Source organism: Euwallacea fornicatus, chromosome 36 (genome assembly GCF_040115645.1).
Source record: "Euwallacea fornicatus isolate EFF26 chromosome 36, ASM4011564v1, whole genome shotgun sequence".
Classification (NCBI taxonomy): domain Eukaryota; kingdom Metazoa; phylum Arthropoda; class Insecta; order Coleoptera; family Curculionidae; genus Euwallacea; species Euwallacea fornicatus.
This window is the reverse complement of record NC_089576.1, coordinates 1,022,074-1,041,707: the sequence shown is the minus strand read 5'-3', so window position 1 is coordinate 1,041,707 and position 19,634 is coordinate 1,022,074. Positions and strand designations below refer to the sequence as shown.

General features: G+C 37.4%; 3 protein-coding genes across 6 annotated transcripts in view; 2 read left to right on the top strand and 1 right to left on the bottom strand.

Annotated features, from left to right (window-relative positions):
• The window catches only part of prom (prominin), a 44,714-nt gene that overhangs the window by 2,087 nt on the left and 22,993 nt on the right, over window positions 1-19,634 (bottom strand). For 3 of the 4 annotated variants that reach the window (XR_010733751.1, XM_066300180.1, XM_066300179.1), the window contains exons 1-15: window positions 12,507-12,667; window positions 8,437-8,669; window positions 7,676-7,725; window positions 7,416-7,624; window positions 7,172-7,359; window positions 6,805-6,900; window positions 5,585-5,787; window positions 5,200-5,341; window positions 4,874-5,044; window positions 3,735-3,878; window positions 3,328-3,686; window positions 1,357-1,512; window positions 857-1,048; window positions 238-396; window positions 48-184 (exon numbers count right to left, since the gene is read on the bottom strand). Coding sequence is in view for 3 of the 4 variants with exons in the window: in XM_066300180.1 (XP_066156277.1) it covers window positions 48-184; window positions 238-396; window positions 857-1,048; window positions 1,357-1,512; window positions 3,328-3,686; window positions 3,735-3,878; window positions 4,874-5,044; window positions 5,200-5,341; window positions 5,585-5,787; window positions 6,805-6,900; window positions 7,172-7,359; window positions 7,416-7,624; window positions 7,676-7,725; window positions 8,437-8,669; window positions 12,507-12,646 (2,579 nt within the window). In the remaining variant the exon portion in view is untranslated. Of the gene's footprint in view, window positions 1-47; window positions 185-237; window positions 397-856; window positions 1,049-1,356; window positions 1,513-3,327; window positions 3,687-3,734; window positions 3,879-4,873; window positions 5,045-5,199; window positions 5,342-5,584; window positions 5,788-6,804; window positions 6,901-7,171; window positions 7,360-7,415; window positions 7,625-7,675; window positions 7,726-8,436; window positions 8,670-12,506; window positions 12,668-19,634 lie in introns of those variants that run through there. The other variant, XM_066300181.1, reaches the window with a different exon arrangement.
• Daao2 (D-amino acid oxidase 2) lies at window positions 9,273-12,619 on the top strand. Its single transcript, XM_066300185.1, has 4 exons — window positions 9,273-9,540; window positions 11,227-11,447; window positions 11,869-12,124; window positions 12,175-12,619. The coding sequence occupies exons 1-4, from the start codon at window positions 9,303-9,305 to the stop codon at window positions 12,483-12,485; spliced, it is 1,026 nt and encodes a 341-aa protein (XP_066156282.1). The 5' UTR covers window positions 9,273-9,302; the 3' UTR covers window positions 12,486-12,619.
• Window positions 16,827-19,634, top strand: part of LOC136348973 (trace amine-associated receptor 8c) — a 59,296-nt gene continuing 56,488 nt past the window's right edge. Inside the window, exon 1 of the mRNA XM_066300182.1 lies at window positions 16,827-17,042. The gene's annotated coding sequence lies outside the window, so the exon portion shown is untranslated. The remainder of the gene's footprint in view (window positions 17,043-19,634) is intronic.

Below are 19,634 nucleotides of genomic sequence, written 5' to 3'. Positions count from 1 at the left end.
CAAATGCAAAGTTAGTATGATAGGGAATGAACATTTTAGAGACGTACCGGTGTCTTAAAGAAGTAAGTGAATGGCACATGTCTGATCCCTTGGCTTCTCTATAGAAACCAGTGAGCTTGATTGCGACTGGATTAGTGGCAATAAATATTAGGATAAGGAAATAACTTCCAAAGGCAATGGCATTCTGTAAAATGGTTCTCCTTTATCAATCAGTTCACACTATCAAAAAATACTTACCAAAGGATCAAACGTCAATTTGCACATGTAAATCCTGAAGACGTGAAAAATATCCCACAAGGGGCGACATTTTCCGATTTCCTTAGTCACCTTCTTCAAGGCGTGCTCATGCAATTCTTCTAAGTAGTTTTCGATCCTCCCAATAAATTCTCTTCTCACCTACAAACAAGCGCAAAATGTGGCCTAATAAAGCCATTACTAGGGGTTATTACAAAAAGCTGATTTTTCTCGAGCGAAAAAATGCCGGAAATCTTTCAATTTTCTCATTCTGAATACCGTTCCGAGTTAATAAAAGTGACGTGATCAATCAACGTCGCTGGTATTTGCCTCTTTCTGGACAATCAGAAAGAGCAAACCGTCCAGCTAGTAAATCATTTTCTTTTGTGCCAAGACCCATTTAACCAATTTAGGTCCTGGCTTCGGTGGTCGCGTCTTATTTGAACTTCCCCGAATCGCCTTTTGTGAGATATTTTCTCAATGGAAGCCTGATGAGTTTCCATTGTTCTTTCAATATGCAGCGAAACGAAGAGATAAATATGTGCCGTCTAATTAGGGCGATATAATCAACTTTTGTTACTTTTATTGCTAACAACTGAATTAAAAACAATGCATTAATTACCATCTCGGATAGGTTGGAGCCCTGATGATCCAGGAAAAACTGTATGGTTTTCAAATGGGACAGTGATTGATCGACTCGCCTATTCAACGGTGGCAGCAATACTTCTAGCATGGTTATTTTGTATAGAATCCTGCTTCTGAGGTCGTTTCGCCTTTGCATCGTGTCCTGTGCCACGTTGCGCACGGAAAAGGCCTGAAAGCAGGGACGTTTAACTACAGATAACAAGATATGGCAAAAAGGAAAATTGAGGACCCGGGCAATTTGTCATTATAACTGAAGGCACAATGGAATAGATCCTGCGGAGCTGCCTCGCAGGGCAAAAAGTATGAATAAGTTTGTTATTAAGTTAGTTCAGGATTTTAATGGTTCTCTGTTTCAACTACCGCCCGAGAAAAAGAATATTAAGGATGGTGTAGGTTTGTGGATGATGGATGAAGGGGGACAATGCAGTTTGAGCACTACAACAAGAAAAGAGCTGGAAATTTGAAGAAAAACCTTACCAAATTCTCAATTTTTCTACCTATAACAGGATCAATCAATTGCCTGGCAACGTTATTCAGCTGATCGGCAAACGATCCCAGGTCTTTCTCTCGTAACGAAGCAGAAATTGTCTCTCTGTAATATGTGAAGTTAGCTGCTGTGTTCGAGGCCAGTATCTGGAAAAGGTCAAAATATCATGATAGTAAATATTAAAACTAAATCCATCAATGTGAATAATTTACTAAGCTATTTTGCATACTGAATTTTCGGCCTATATACCAATCCAAAATAGATGTTAATTTGAGAGTGAGACACACACAAGAGAAGGGTTTAAAAAGGACCTTTAACAACCTCTGTGGAAGTAGAAAGACATCGACAGATCAATATTGACGGGACGGAGGAAGAAGTGGTCAAAAGAGAAATATCATCGGTACTCTCCATAAAGATGAAGCAACATGTTATAGAGGCAACGATAAAGCAAGCTGACGCATTTGTCGGACACTTTTAAGGAGCTTTCAGCACTTTAACAAATTTCAGTGTGACGATGGTAACTGGAGTTTGAAAAGCTGTTACCACAACGATTTTGACAATACAGACATAGAATACGATGAAATGTTAGTTTATGCCAAAAACACAGCAGCGGAGAAAACAAAATAAGAAGTAAAATTTTGAAGAGCTTAATTCCAGAAACTCACGGGTTAATACTAAACCATTTGAACAACTGTGTTATAAATAAAACAATTCCCCAGACAAAAGGAATAATAAAAAAATTAAAGGGGCAATACACAAATATAATATAGAACTATTACTTTATTCTTGGTGTTAAGTAAAGTTCTTGAACGTACAATAAATAACAAACCCCTAACAAAGTATTAAAAACTGTATACATTCTGGGAATGATAACTCAATTTAATAATTTACGGCATTGTCTGTCTCTATATGCTTGGTTGCATAACATACCGCCTTTGTTTCGCTCAAGCTTCGCAACTGGAGAAATTACCGAAAACTCCCGAATAGCCACTAATTTGACTTACAGTTTGCCGAGTTAACACGAAAACGAATTAGTGACAAATGGCGGTTATAGAGAGGCGATATTTATTTAAAAAGCTTTATTCAAACCGTTTTTGAGTTAATTATACCATTTTAGTGCTTTAAACGTTATGAAAGTGCGTCTGTTGTATTTACCGTGTAGGCGCCCATGATATTTGGTAAGTTTGCATGTTTAACTTTACATTAATCCAATGTTTAATCAAAAGCTTTAGTGGATGAGGTAAAGTTGTAATTGAAATTTTGCTTTCGTGGCTAAGTATTTTAATCGTGTATTGAAGTGGTTGGGAAGTTTCGCAGTTCACCGTTTCTTTGCTGGGAAATAGAACTTTGTTGCGTTTTCCCGAAATTACAAATTCAAATTCACGCACACTCGTTCAAATATATTGTAATGTCTGCGATCTTAGACTGAGAGAGAGAGAGAGAGAGAGAGAGAGAGAGGATTACGGTTTGAAGAAAAACACAGGTATGAGAGGGATGGAACTACAAGCGTCCATTTTTCCCCGAATGATGCGGACGTTCTCCACTTTTTACAATGTATGTAATGCAGTTATTTGTTATACGACTACAATCTCATTGTTTTACCATAAAAAGTAATATACAGGGTATACCGAAATCAAAGAAAAATATTTGACCCTATATTCTAGGGTCAAAATTATAACATAAAAGTCATATGAAAATAGCTCCACAAACGCGTTGTTAATAAAATACGGGATATTAACATTTTGGAAGGTAAAAAGGGCCGATACTTGAAAAGGCAACCTCCGGTAGAAATCTATCTGTGGAGGACATAGTGTGTAATTGTGTAAGTGTGTAAAGTATTGGAATAACCAAGTGTGAACCTATTGTTGTATGAATTTTTGGTTGTTCTCTTGACTCAAACACTGGTTATTACCTGGTTACTTTTTTACACTTCAGGAGACCCTGTATAAATCTGAAAATACCTGTAATTTCAACTGCAACCCTGGACTCAATATTTCAACTGTTGTCTGAGCAGTCGCAAATCCCTCAAGTAAAACATTTAAATCTTCCCACTTTTTATAATTGAGAATGGTATCCACATTTAAATGATTTTTGAGATGGAACGTATGGTATGCTGGTTGGTCTCTCTGGCAAGCCTTTAAAACCTCGGCAATTTTAATACTACCATTTTCATTGGAAAGGGCTTGGAAGAAACCAGCTTTAGGGTACAACAGGCCTTCCGCATCCAGAAATTTACTGCCAATGTTGTAATGGGGATGATCGTATAAGGGACGGCATAGTAGGGTATTTCCGTGTCCTCCGATTACTAGCGAAATCGTTCCTAAAAGAAAGTGTTGGTATTTTATTGAAAATAGGGAATTTTGCTTGCCTATTGCACAAACCAGAAGGCAACCAAAGCAGCAAAGCGCCACTCCCGATTTCAAATAACAGGCATTTTTTGAGGTTAGCTTGCAGCCACATGGGGCTCCACATAGCAGTAGACCCCAAGCCAAAGAAATTACTGCTGCCGTACCTGAAATGTGTTTTTCATATATTCCTACAGTTTTAGAGTCAAGTTAAAATATTCATTGTTTTGGAGCGATATGTTACCCCACAGCCTAAAAAAAAAACAATATCCGGGTGGAATTCGGGACCATTATGCAAATCTCCGTTTAAATCATATCCCTTCGGCACCCCCGTTTTGAGAAGAATAATGGAATAGCATAGATTTTCTTCCCATTTTCCCTAGAATATTTCAAATCTTATTTAAAAGCAGGTTTTTATCACTTTATTGTCGGCGAAGTCTGTAGAGCACCAAACAAGCTTCGCTCATTCAATATTCCTTAAAGATTGAGCTTCTTTCAAGACGTCTCAAGAAAACGAAAGTTTCCATTTAAGGTTTCATGCCCGCTGAAAAGCAAATGTTCTTCCTGAATAGGAATTTTATAACCTAGAGCAAGAGCCATTAAACCGGATAACACGGGGGTTGTTACTTCTTTCAGGCAGGAACGAACATATGCATTACTTATGAAAGTTGAGTGGTTTAAGGGAACTAGGTCTTTGCAAAGTTACTTTTTGAAGCATCTTGCGTTGGGACCCTGTTACAGAGTCATCGCTTAGTTTTGTCAAATTTGTCATGTTCTCTTTGATGATTTATCAAACATTCCACTCGTTATAAATGTAAACGTGGTTTCTAGATACGGTAACATATTTCATTCATCAACACTGTTTCAGTAACACTAATGAAAATGTCCTACACGTGATTAATCGGACCATTTTATGCGCTAATAAATCAGAGGTTAGGCCTTTTTGCATTTACCTATATGTGATGGAATTAACAATTACTTTTCGTGTTATGGGTTACGTGCTGTTACTAATTTAAATTAGGTAATTAATATTATCAATAACACTCCTGCACTCCAATGGCCTCTAATAGAATCTAAAATACCGCCGAATAGTTGGATTCAAATTAAGTTTTCATGCGGGCTTAAACAATCACCCTATGTATAAGGTAATGCAAAGGATTACCTAATATAGCCATCCAACGCCACAAATCCCACTTAACGACGTCGTTGGCGAGGGCGAAAATTGCTTTCTGGCTCTCGGTTACCTCTTCTAGAAGATTCCTGGCTACGATGTCCAGCTCGTGTGTGGATTTGTAAACTTCCGCTCGTTTTCTGTTTAATACTTCATTGAAATCTGGAAATCGTGACAATTTAAAAAGTGCAAATGCAAATGGCAACGCTGCAGATCTCTTTTGTTTTAAGAAATGCCAAGACCCAAAATGGCGCACGATAGATGTCACTGTGAAAATGCGATCGCCAGATTAGGGAATAGATTCCATAAAACCCTACCTGACACAAACGAGACAGATTCTTCAACAATTCTTGCAGGGACGTGCCCATAAGCTTTCTTAGCGATTTCTACGCTGAAATTAAACGTTCCTTCTTTACTGCTAATCCCAGCAAGTTGTAGCATTTTATTGTCCCTGGTCACCTGAAATCATCAATTAAATGAATTCATTCATCCAAGATAATCTTAAGATAATGTGGGGTTACGACACACACTCGAGTGCACTCCTTAATGGAAATTGTTCATAATAACGTTGGCAACAGACCTACATTTGCGGGATAACGTTGAAATATATGAACAGAAGCCGTTATAGATGTAGATAAGGGGCGCAGCCTGGATTATGTATTACCGAGTAAAATTACCATAATTATAGTGTCTTAGACTTACATTGTCCAATTGCAAGGGTACATCGTACCCTGAGAACTGAACTGCGAAACATAAAGGACGGTCTTTGGGTACGCATTGCTGCTGAATGCTTAGTAGTTGACGGGAAACGTCTTGTAGCTGGGTATGGAGCGTTGCACTGAGTTGGAGAGCTAAGTTGCAGTCTGCTAGCAAGTCGGAGATTTGGACAGACACTTTGGAAGCTTCTGAAAGGGGTTGTCGTTCAGTTAGTTGAGGCCCCTGACTGTTCGATTTGATTTTTGATTTGGTTACGAGTTGCGCACCTACTCACTACAAAAGGGTAAACCACTTTTCTCACATTGTTAACTTCCTTGATCAATGGAGGTATTGAAGGTTGGCATCCTATAGAAAAGCACGGACCTCGCGTTCAATTGAAAAAAAAAGGAGGTTTGTCGATTTTATATCACTAGCATTTCAGGAGTGGGTTCGGTATGTCGTCTGGTGCTGTAATTCAGGATAGAAGTTACCTCGGCACCTCACGATATCAGACGCACCTCAGCACATGTTCCATGTGCCTTAGACTTAAATTGTCTCAAGTAGCTATATATTTTTTTTGTTAGCGAAGCACCGGGACATTTAAGAGTTGCATCGTTTAGAAGGTCGTGTGCATCGTTACTTATTTCCAACATTTTTTCCATAATTTAGTCATTGAGTTGCATCGTTGTTGTCAATTTTTCAAGATTGATGAGCATTTCTTTAAGATTTCGCTTTCCAAGAACTTTTTAAACATTGAGAAAAGTTTTAGCTTCATTTTACCAATATTCAAGCAGATGTTCAGCACATCTTATACTTAATTTTGTTGAAGTTCCTAATTTTTTCAATTAAAGGGGCATTCAGGAGTTGCACAGTTTCGAAAACCACGAGCGTACATTTTTGTGGTTTAAAGGGAGTCTTCAATACTTTAGTTCCCTTAGGCGTTCAATAGTCGAATCGAGGCGTCCTATAGGCTTTTGATCTGACTTCATGCGATTTGAACTTTTTTTTCAAATAAAGAAAACTCTTAGATGTTACTACCTGTAGTAAAATTTGGACACTTTTATTTTTAAAAGAAAATATATTGGAGATGCAATAAAAATTCTTAAAATACGGGAAGGGTGTCAAAAATACGAAAAAAATTAAAGTTAAAGGCATATTTTGCAGAATCGCAACGTGGTATCGCTATAAAACTTGCGGTAGGGGTTTACCCTTCGGTTGCTACCAACCAATGGCCAGTTCCTGCAGACCCATGAGAGCCAAATCCAACCCCGTTTCCAAAGACAATCGTTGCTGATAAAGCCTTCCCAAGCGCAAATCCATATCTGCAATTGAAATAAGCCTAAATTACATGTAGAAAGAAAGGCAGTAGAAAGTTTGGTGTTATACGATACAATCTGAAAGGAAATCCCCGGATAAGCCGAGCCCTTGCGAAACTCAAGATAGGAACTCATTAAGTTCAACCATTACTCAGATTTTATTACCGCCCTTATACAATCCGTGTTCTTGGGCCATTAGACGTGATAAATATTCCATTTTAGCCTGGTTAAAATGTAATTTCGTTCAACACAGATTTTAATTATTAAGAATAACTACCTTCTAACTCCTTTCTGATGGCTTCAACGGTCAGATCAGTCGCTGAAGTAGTGGCAAAAGAAATCTGCAAGTGGGTATTTCTTATAAAGGTTTCAAGATCTTCATAGATTATGTTGACTGCATGAGGAGCTTTGGATAGTGAGTCGGTCATTTGCTCGTTAGCGACAAGGATCAGGATCAAAGGGCATCTGTAAATATTCGACCATGTTAGAGATATTTGTTTTTGTAAGACTTCCACACTCACAATATTAAAACCAGAAACAAGTGCAGCAAACATCCAAGGGTTTTCTCGGTCCATTGTCTGGAACTAACCAGAGATGTATTAGGAAACGCCTCGGGATGGCCTACATTCAAAGGGGTCAAAAAGGCGGCGACAACTCCGACTGGTAGACTAACAGAGAGAATCGTCCAGAAAATTATCCAGACGACGAGAAGTATTTCCAACTTTATGATCTAGATGTCATATATTAAAGTGTTGAGCTTAGCTGGAAGTTTGGTGTTTACCTGAATAATCCAGATATGTCTGGATTGCTGGAAAACTTCTCGGAATATATCTGAAAAATCAGAGATTTTATGGCGTTGGAAGTTTTCAAATTTTCATGTTCTCTAACTCTCTAAACGCTGTCATAATTAGTGAATTTTAGTATACTTTGATCTACTTGTCCACAAAAGCTTTCTATTTACTTTCAAAACGTTTATATTTTTAGAATTACGAAGATAGCACAGAGAGAGAAACCTTCTGGAAATCTACTTGACATCATATATGTGGCTATTCACCCGCGTCGATCAAATGGCCGAGGGCAGTGTATAAAAGATTTCATTCCCCCCAAGACTCAAATAAAGAGTTTCAAATATGATTTCTCCGGAAAAATGGTCTAGGAGTCATATCCGAGAATCATTTTTTTCCCAAAGATATGTAAAATTCAATTACTTGACGTCAGCGCGCGACTCATCCACAGACCTGGAAACTCGGGTTTTCCCGGAAAAGCAATCTGCAAATATTTAACGTTTAATAAGCGGAAAATCCGGAAAAAGCAAACATGAATATTTCCGTCCAGGGGCCGAGTTCATCAGTTTATGACATTTAAATTTCTGGAATTTAAGCCTAATAATAATTTGTTGGTGGTCGAAATTACTATTTCTCTGAAATGTGCGGTTTTAATTACCTTCAATTATTTTTAAATAACTTTTTCCAAGTTTAACTTAATTAGCCTACTTATAATGTAAACCCAAAAGCCCTTAAACGACATTTAAACGAAGCTTACCAATGGGAAATTCACTCGGTAACAGATATCCCATTAAGCTGGAAAATGGCTCGAAAAGGAGAGGTTGATCCTCGAGCTGCAACTCATGGATTTTTAAGTCGTCTCCTTTGGGAGTATCCAGGAACTGCAATCCAGAGTTGTCTGAATTGTTGCTCGTCAAGTTGTCGTTAGTCAGTTCTTTAACCTTAGTTTGTTCCAAGGTAATTGGAATGACAAAAGTGGATACTTCCTCTCTAAAAGTATTCAATAGATGACACTCGAGACCGTATAAGAGTTAAATGTCCGATTTCAAGGAAAAGAGATAAATTTATAGGTTTAATAAATGACGACCCAGTATATCATAATGGAACTTTAAAATCAAAGTGGCATTTGAAACCGTCTTTCTTGAGAAATTTGTTCCTTTTTCCAGTTGCTAAGTAAACTGTCAACTTTCATCTTATATTTTCCTGATGTGAAAACCGCATTTTCTCCGGAAAATGGACGAAGGCGAGGGTGAGATTTATTGGTCTTTTTCAAAAGATAACCGGGATGTTGCACCTAGAATATAATTGACAGGCAATCTAGAGTGCAGTATCGAAATCGATTTTGGCGTTTGCGGTTCACAGTGGCTTCAGGGCTTTTTTTACATATGTCAGTTTACATGGACGTTTTTTTTTTTTAATGTTTAATAATCTCCCTCAAATGCACAGATAAAACTTTTTTTCCCATTATCTACGGTTTTCAATGAAAGCGTCAATTCAGGTTTTAATCACTTCAAACATAATAATCCCAAATTACACATAAACACACTTCGCGATTAAAATACAATATTATTTGATAAAGCTCTCACTTGACCTTAAAACACGATAAGTTCGTTCAGTTTAGCAATGGCTAACGTTGCCGTAATAGGCTGCGGTGTTATAGGGCTAACATCCGCCCTCGAGATACAACGAAAGCTTGAAAATGCCAAAGTCACTATATTTGCCGACAAATTCAGCCCCAACACGACTAGTGACATAGCGGCGGGTTTATGGGAGCCTTATTTGCTGGCAGAGAACTCCGAAGAAGATGTTATTAGATGGTCTGAGGAAACTTTTCGTTTTGTTAAAAAACTATGGACTGAAGGTAACAGCGACTACATGTGCATTTTTGAATCAGATACTTCAGAAGCTTGGAAGTGTCATTTTTAGGAAAATCGTAACATAACGTAGATTCATTATTCGTTTAATGGAGATTTATAATTTTATTTTTATGGGTATAAAGTCACTCAAAAAAGTATCCGTTCAGCCGGAAAAGAATTCTGTAAACCGTAATTTTCGACTGATTTTGTTCAAATTTTGTATAATGAAAATTCAAACCGAACCTCAATTTGCCTAATTGAGCAACTTTTGAAAATTTAACTTTTAGAGTGCTTTCCAGAGTTTAAAAAAAAACCGTTTTGAAAACTTTTGGGGCGGTGGAAATTTCTCAATGTGGTTCTAACTTTCTTGCAGAGAGGATTTTTCTTCGTGTATCCTGAAAATTTGATCAAAATCGAACCGCAAATGAGGGAGTTGCAGCTTTTTGAAGTCGTCAAAAACGCCAAAGGTGACGATTTTCGCGTAAAATGACGAAACTTTGACATTTTTGACGACTTTAAAAAGCTGCAACTCCCTCATTTGCGGTTCGATTTTGATCAAATTTTCAGGATACACGAAGAAAAATCCTCTCTGCAAGAATGTTAAAACCACATTGAAAAATTGCCACCGCACAAGAAGTTTTCAAAACGGAGTTTTTTTTAAACGCTGGAAATCACTCTAAAAGTTAAATTTTCAAAAGTTGCTCAATTACGCAAATTGAGTTTCGGCTTGAATTTTCATTATACACAATTTGAACAAAATCAGTCGAAAATTACGGTTTACAGAATTTTTTCCGGCTGTACGGATACTTTTTTGAGCGACTGTATATCTTAGTACGTTCCTCGTCTGTAGTGATATCTTTCGAGTAAGACCTTGTCTCTCTTAGTCACGATTTAGATTTAGTTAAAAAAAATAACGAAATTTAAAAAAGCTGTAACGTCCTAATCTTGATAGACCTCTTGATACTCGTTTTGGTCAGTTTTCTTAAATAAGCGATTGCCCGCTCTGTTTTGACGTAAAACTGTGACTTAATTGCAAAAAATAAAATTAAAAAAAAATTGCAAATTCTTGATTCTTAAAGACAGACTCGTCAACGTGGCACTCATTTTGGGCCATTTCTTCTAGAAAAGACGATGGCATTATCAGTTATGACGTCACTGTAATTTAGTTCCAGAATATTGAAAAATCATGGCTTAAATTTTTAATATAGGCCCCTCTACGTCCTCATTTTGAGCTATTTTTTGGAAAGCCCGATGGCATTATCAATAGACTCAGTAGTAGTAGTAGTGTTAACATGGCCGTCACCCAGTTCAAAACGAAACGAGGTTTCTGAAAAACATAGCTTCCTTGCATTTTAAGATGGACCTTTCGCTATGGTACCCATTTCTAGTGAGTGTTTCCCAAAAAGCGCTCACCTCTCTTACCTTTAACGTAACTAGCACTCATTAAAAAAAAATTCAAACATTACGGCCTCCGTATCCTTAGAGATGGAGGGCTCTATACACCACTCGTTTCTCACAAATTTTTCCTAAAAAAGACCGTTCGTCCATCATCAGTTTCGACTTATGCATTCATCGCGCAGTTCGACACAAGTTACCGCCCTAGTAAGGTAACTTCGATTTAACACTTGCCGGGTTTTTGAAATATATGATTCATAATGTGTGGGGAAGGTTTTGTTTTAAAAAAATTCAAGGGAAAGCAAATGAGGCTGGCATTTGTTTACAACCCATTGTCAACCTGTTCAACAGCCAGAATTACTCTATCCCCAAATGGGTCAGTGTTACGTTGGGCTACAGCGAACTCCACGACCGTCATTTGCAAAGTTTGAGTAAACAGTACGGACAAAGTTTCACAGGAGGATTTATGTTCGTCGGTTTCACTTGGGAACCGGCCATATTTCTCCCTTATTTGCAGGTTTGTAAACCCTTTAATAGTTGAAAAAAATCCTCTCCATATCTTGAAGACATTTGCAAGAATTTGTAGCTAATGAAATAAAGCCGGCGGGAGCATATTGCGAAAACGGCGCATAGTTAGAAGTAGTTCGGCTCGAGCAAGCCAGAATGCAAACTGTCTTATATGCAAATAATTTAATATTTGGTATGAAGTTCCGACACAAGAACTACACTAAAGTTTAATTCAGCACCTTTGTTCTGGCTAGACAGCAGAGTTTGGCCAGAAATTGCTCCATAATTCCTCCCTTTTAGAGCCTCTATCTGACGCATATTTAATACCGGTATTGTTGAGTATAATGTTCCACTGAAGTTAGCAATAATAACCAAAACACTTTTCTTCTAAGTGTCTTGAAATTGCACAGCTTAATTTCTCTGTTATTCAGCGAGAATTCGTCGGAAATAAGGGCACTATTATAAAAAGACGTATAGAAGGATTTAACGAACTGGAAGGGTTCGATGCAGTTGTAAATTGCACCGGATTCGGAGCCCGATTCCTCTCAGCTGACGGGGCGGTTGTCCCCTTTAGGGGTCAAGTGATGCGAGTGAAAATGCCCTGGCAATATAGCACTTATTTAGTGCAGTGTGATGCGGAGGAGGATTCCTGCTATGTGATACCAAACAGGGATTTCGTAGTTGTCGGTAAGAGTCAATCAATCAAAATCCTCGCAACTCTAGTTGGAAGCTTGTAGGTGGCACTAAACAATGCAGTTTTGATACAACACCGAACAAAGCAGACACTAATCGAATTTTGAGAAATTCCCAGAAGATCATTCCATCGATTAAAAATAGTCTATTGGCAAACGAAGTGGTGGGTTTAAGACCGTCAAGATATAAAGTGAGATTGGAGCAAGAAGTGTTAAAGATAGACGGAGGAAAATTCCTTAAGGTGATACATAACTACGGCCATGGAGGAAGTGGAATCACCCTGGCAGTTGGGTGTGCCAAAGAGGCAGCCGAGATCGTAAAACGTGCATTGAACATTGACAAATCAAAGTTATAAGTTTTATTTAGCAATTAGTACCTTTCATTCGAACACATCACGGAAAAAACTTCACCATTTTCAATGCACGATTTCGTCGTGTTCACTACACAGCTAATGTGATTCGTCGTGAAGTACGGAAGGTAGAATAAAAATATTTTCAAAAAACTCGTCATCTTCATGGAACTTTCACTATATTTTCTTTGCCCTGAACGGCGGTTTCTTTACTAAACTTTGTTCCTGCGGAGTAATAAGGTAATATTGGGCTTGTAAGGTTTCGCAAATGTAACTGGTTTTAAATCTAATTAGTTATACGTATAAAATCACAAATTTAGGTCAGAATAGAGTGAGCAAACTGAGATTTGAAGCGAGTTATTAAGGCATAACTTGAATTTTGGGTCAACATGTGTAGGACTCTCCTACGAAAGTAACTGATGTAGATCGTTTCTAAACGAATCAATGCATGCTATTCCGAAATGGCAAATTACTCCTTTAGAATATAAAGTTTCGTCGAATCCTGCCTTAATGCGATGATATTGTTTATTTCTGGAATAAATGATCTCCTGTTGGAAATTTATAGAGGAAGATTTAAAGTACAAACTGCACAAATGTCATTAGCGTGATTCATTTTCAAAGGCGGTTAAATAGTCTTATTGATTTCGTGTCGATTTTCTAAAACGGCTGCAAATTTATCTCTGCTACGAGACCGTTATATCCGGAAATAAATAATCTAACTATACTGAGGGTAGAGAAAAATTTGGGGCACGAAAATGCATAAGGAGCATTGGTGTAGTTTGTGTTTTAAGGCGATTTAAAAAATGGCAAAAACTGTTATAGGTTTCTCGTGAAAGCAAATTTTGAGGACCACTGACGAAAACTTACGCTAGAAATTCATATGTTAGCCATTGGTGTAGGTCGTCCTGAAACGGAGTGAATAATATCAGTAAATATTAATAATTGCTGCTATACAAATTACACAAACTGAAAACACCAAAATACCTAATCTACTTAATCAAAAATCTGCTGGAAAACCGACAACTTCAGGTACGAATTGGCACTGCCCTCTCCTTCCCTTTCTCCCCGGAACAGGGACTACCACAGGGTTCGCCGCTCTCACCACTGCTCTCCAATATATACTGCTACGACATATACAACTATGATCTACAGGACAAGGAATATATAGACAAAACATCATACATTTTGCAATACGCGGACGACACAACGCTGATTGCACACGACAAAACTACTAAGAAAGCCGTGGAAAAGCTTCAGACGTTGACAAACAAAACCGTGACATAGTTTTACAAATGGAAACTAACGCCAAACGACACGAAAAATCAACTTCTACTTTCAAATCACCACATCAAAGACAGCTCACCAACGATATAGAACAGGCGGACACACGACTAAACCAAGGAACGACGTGAAGTATTTGGGAATAACAATATACAATAAACTAAAATTTACGAAACACGTACGAAATATTCGACTAGAAATCATAAAAAGGGCCAAACACTTCCGAACACTGAAATACAAAGACAAATGGATTAGTATGGAAACCGCCATAAAAATATACAAAACCATATGCAGACCACTATTGGACTATGGGCACGTACTGAGGGCAAATGCAACTGAAAAAACAAGCAAACACATACAGACTACAGAACAGATTACACTAAGACTAATCACAAAACTAAGACACCCCGAAAATCCGTTACACAACCCACCTAACCAACTACTGTATTAACGCACAAACATGATAAGAATAACAGAAAGGCTACGACAACTCCAGAACAGATGGAAAAAGAACACCAACAACTCAACTATACTGAGCCCACTTTGCTTAACAAGACAGACAAGACAATCCCGCCTCCTTTTCCCTTCGAACACCCTTTGGGAGCACTTCCAGACGTAATGTGATAGTGTTTAGTCACCAAAAGATTACCATTGTACCACAGGCAGAAAGACCTGACAAGTCGATAGCCTATTTCCGAGGAAATAAAGATTGTTTATATATATATATACCGGGTGGTTCATTTAACCTGACAAATCGGGATATCTCGAAAATTACGCATCAGATTGAAAAAAGTTTCAAATGAAAGTATTTTGTCTCGAGTGGATCCACGATATAACACTAACCATGACTTCCCAGCTCTTTCACTTGGGGTTGGGGCGGGGGTAACTTTGAAATCTCAAATGGCAACCCTCATTTTTTATTGCAGATTTGAATTTTACGATAAAAATTACTTGGAGTTTGTCTGAAACTTTTTTTTCGATTCGCCACAGATGGCGCTGTAATCGGGAAAATTTGTTTTATTCTGATTCTGAAAGAAAGCATCGTGTCTTTCATATCTTTAATGGAAACTTGTTGGTTTTTTTGGGTACCTCCGATAGTTTAAAGAAATAAAACCGCCTGTGACAAAAAAAACTTTATTTATTATTAAATTTCTAAATAAACTTAGTTCCACATTGAATTTTCATTCCATTAAACACAACTGTTCGAACATTAAATTAATGACGAAGCAAATGTTCAAAATGTCCACCACCTTCATCAATACATTTTCTTAAGCGCATCTATAATGCTTGTTGAGTAGACACCAACACTTCGGGAACGACAGAAACACAAGCATCTCTAATTCTTTCCATCATGTTTTCGGACGTTGTGGGTACTCTTGAGTACGCTTTTTCTTTGAGATAACCCCATAAAAGAAAGTCGAGTGGGGTAAGATCAGGCGATCGTGCTGGCCAATGAATAGGTCCACCTCGTCCAATCCATCGATTGCGATATTTATGATGTAAAATTTCTCGGGATATTAAAGCCCAATGAGCACCCGGTATATATTAATAATTTCAAATTCTTTACAATATTCCACCACTTCGGTAGAGCTTTCCGTCCTACGAAGCTGCAGGCAAGTCATTAAAGGGGATGGGTAAGGCTAATTAAGAAAACTATTAAAAATCATTATGAAAAATTCCTTCAAGATTTGAGATTCATTGATGTAGCTTTTCAAGACAACTCCAATCTCCCATACGGAACGACCGGAAAATTTTACCAAAAAAACACATTTTCCGCTGAAAATGATCCTTATTCATTTCATCTGAGAGCAGACTGATTGGGGTATGTAGAAAAAGCTGTAACACCAAGAAAAAGAAATATAAAACCAATTTAAGACCAGATTGGAACACATCAGACAAATAAAACGAAATTACCTGTGTCGACAGAGAACTGACTCCGATAAAAATCAGAGAACCGACAGTTTTAGGCCCCTGGGTCAGGATGCCGAAGCTCTAATTAGAGAAGTTTCGGATGAATTGCCATGTTTATGTCGAATAGAATTATTGTTATTTGTTTTATGGAGGTTTCGAGTTAAATTTAAGCGCTATTTATTGATCATAGACTGTTAGGAAATGATTGCCTTTCGTCACGCGAAGCAAAAAAGGCACACGCACGTAAAAATAAATATAGATTTTTTTGGTTCAATTTGCTTAAATCTGATGACGGACCTATTTCCAGCAAAGCCAAATTTGAAATGAAATTCGCTGCGAGTTGAATAATTTTCCCCCTTGGACTCATTTTTCAGACATTCAGATAACAGCTCCCAAGGTAAATAATGAAAAGCCACATTTCGTGTTCGAGATCTAAGAACTTTATGACAACTACACGACGATAACTGATTTTGACGAAACTTCCGAAATTGAGGTGGTAACGATGACGTAAATTTTTCCCACACGGTCGTTCTTAGAGAAATTCATAACATCTCTTGAATAATAAAAGGTAATGAATTAGCCGGTTGCAACGCGAATGGCATAATTGGATTGATGAAGGGGAGGAATACTTAATTTAATGCATGTATAATCAAAAGGAATGAGAAGCTCAATTCAACAAACCGGGTATAAAATTAAGGGAATTAAATGTCCGTTTAAAGTTAGAATCGTCGGCCGACCCTCTGTTTAAATTCCATTAATACCGGTCTTCGGGAAATATTTGAATTGGTGATGGAATGGTTCCTCGATTCCTTATTATACATTTGTTAAACTTCATAAATATTCTTTTTAAGCCGTAATCGCATGGCCAGGTAATTTAATTACGAAACTCCCGCTTTCGAATGGCGAAAAACTCCATACGTACGTTATTAAACTCCAAATTCGGAAGTACTTCACAGGAAACAGTATGTGCTTCGCCTGGATAATCGGCAGTCGAATTGCCTCTATTATTTTCTATGTTTACTATTCCGGCGAAGTCGTGCAGAATACCGTTATCTTTAGCTCCTTTTTAAGGCCTTGTCTGCGGCACAAAGCAAATCCATTATAATTTTTGGAAAGCAGAAATTTCCCAAAGAAAGACCAAAATCAAAGTGAAACTGAGGGTTGTGGTGAAACAAGATATTCCCAGTTGCGCTTGCTTCAATGATCTTATCAGAGGGCAAAACACATTGGGATGCTGCAGTCGCGCTGGACCGCGAACAGAGCAAACTCATCCAGGGAAACTGGAACAGTTCCGTTACGAGAAACTTTACGCGCGCTTTCGCTCCTAAAAATACAGTTTCTGCGCTTGGTGTTCAGTGAGTGGATTGTAAGGTAGGATAACAGAAGCTCAAATATTTATTTTCATGTATGAATTGTTAAGCGGGAAGCAATGCCCTGGAATCGAACAATTATTTTTTTAATTTGAAGGAAGAATTTTAATCTTCTTGACTAATTGTTGATTTTACAATTCCCCAGACTGACTTGAATAAATTTAGAGTCGGGTTGGAGAAAAGGTATAAATTAATCTTAGTTTGTGACGTTAAGCGATCAATTTAATATTAAAAGTTTAAACTTCGAGGTCCTCAAAACACCTGATGGCTTTCATGTTAATGTCGAAGACATATTCACAACTACGTTCCACACATCAGTTTTGATTTCGAGCACTATTTGATGACATCTGTGGATGGCCGGCGATATTATACGCTTAGACTGATGTTAATGTACAATGGACAGTTTCATGTAAACTTAAATAAATTAAAATTAAATTGTCGAAGGTTTCTAGTAGGGGGGAACAGCAACGACCCCATTGGCAAATGATCGCAGAAATGTCGGTTCACCATAGGCAAGTCACTTCTTTTCTGTAACATATTTTAAGGTGACCACCAACTTAAATAATAAGAAAAATAAGCGACATCTGACATGTAAATGACAGTGACAATTGACGCTTATTACGCGTAAAATGACGTTGGCCGTCAATTTGGCAGGCAAATCTTCGGACTAGCGAAAAGGAGAAAATGCACTCCTGAAGTTTGTTAGACCGTGATGGATGTATGGCAAAATAGAATGACGTATTAACTAAGTAATGATGTAGTAAGAACTGACAGAGAAAGAAAGTCTATAAGATACGTGTTACTGGTAAAACCAAGAGAATTATAATGGTATAGAAGATCACGGGACAGGAACGACGAAATTTGAACAAAACTAGACAGTAATCTCTTGCAGGTAGCTACACAGCAAAATGTCTTGAAATTGAAAACGAAATAGATAAAACGGAAAAAGTGATAAAAAAAATCCAACTGAAAAGACTGTAAGATCTTATTGTCCCCTTCTTCTCAATTTGAGCGATCAAGGAATATTTTAATAATATTAAGAAAACCTGTCTAATTCAATTATTTCATGCTCAAGAAGCGAAATAATGACTAATTGGTAACCGCAATATTGGCCTTCATCCAAATCACTAATTACTAAATCCTGGACAAAACTGTTTTCATTTCCATTCCGAAACTATTCGAAAGAAAATGGAAAATTCAATTATTTAAAAGAAAGAGGAGAAAAAATGTGGTGGAGAGGGTCGAACCTTTTAATTAAATTTTGCGCTGGAAAAAAGAGCGGCAGTGGTGACACCATCTGAACGGCCTCAAAGCGATTTTTGTACTTTTTTTTGAAGGTTGAAATAATTAAATGAAGGTCCTAGTTTCAGGGCAAATTAGGTCTTTATATTTGGGGTTAATATGTGAAAAGGGAATGAATAAAATTAAGTTCCCTTGGCGATACGATTTTGAATTTTTTATGCATTTTTAATTCTGTAATAAGGTATTGTGAAAATTTATACAGGAACTGTAATAACCATCAGGTGAAACTCGAAGTTGGGAAAACTGTGTTATTCACCTATAAACCCCCAGTTTCATACGAGACATAAACCGACTTTTCAGGAATATAAAATCCATCACACTCCAAGGAAAGCTGCAATATAAAATAATATCTTCGTGCACTAGTTCGGTTTAAGCAAACTTTTCCATTTCGGTTCTTTATCGAAAACGTGAAACGTGTAGTAAAAATGTACATAAATATTCTGTGATATCAGTATTGATAAAACCTGCTAGAACTTAATATCTCAGTAACGTTTGAGAAAGAATTTTCCATTAACCGGGAATTTTTGTCGAAATATCTATTTTGTAATTATTTTAGACGAGAAAAGGCGACATTTCCCAGAGACTTGCCGGAAATTTAACAGTGAAAGATGAAATTATAAAGGGATTAAAATTTCCAGACTATATAACGACTCGATTTTCAATCCATTATGCCTTTTCCGGCTCGGAAATTCGGCACTGTGAAAATTACTTCAGCAAATAGTTATTGTCGGACCAAGTTTCCGTCGAACTTGTATTTTATTTCATTAGGCAATTGCGGAACAAAACTCAATCCGAGTAAATTTAAATCTCGACAAAGCCAAAACAAGTAATTCTTTAACAACCAGGTATTTGAAGTTGACTTGTTGATTCCGTTGAGGAAAAAGGCGTTGAAGTTCCGACCCGTTGGCGAATCAACATGAACCGTGCGTTAATATTGCTCGCAATTTATTAATCTCCGCATTCGGGCTTATTTACGATAATTGTTTCCAAGACCCCAATGTTGAAGCTATTTTCCATAAATCTCAGCCGAAAAAATAACCCGAAACACAATGCACAGAAATAAGAAAGAGATATTGGCCTTATACATCTCGAGAATTGGAAAGAAGATGATTTTATATCGGAACAAAATCGCCTTATGCGTTAGAGAATGTAGGGTGCTAGTAAAGTCCAAATGGATAAATAATATGCAGAACAGATACGGCTTCATGGATTTATTTTACCTGTTTAATAATTTTATCATGAGCAAGAACAATGTATTATCACTGTCAGCCGGAAGAGTGTAGTTTAATGG

Excerpts from the sequence above, each read along its gene's own strand:
- Daao2 (XM_066300185.1), top strand. The coding sequence starts at position 9,303 with ATGGCTAACGTTGCCGTAATAGGCTGCGGTGTTATAGGGCTAACATCC. Across the intron at positions 11,448-11,868 it reads TATTTCTCCCTTATTTGCAG|CGAGAATTCGTCGGAAATAA; the intron begins GTTTGTAAACCC and ends TCTGTTATTCAG. Across the intron at positions 12,125-12,174 it reads CAGGGATTTCGTAGTTGTCG|GTGGCACTAAACAATGCAGT; the intron begins GTAAGAGTCAAT and ends GGAAGCTTGTAG.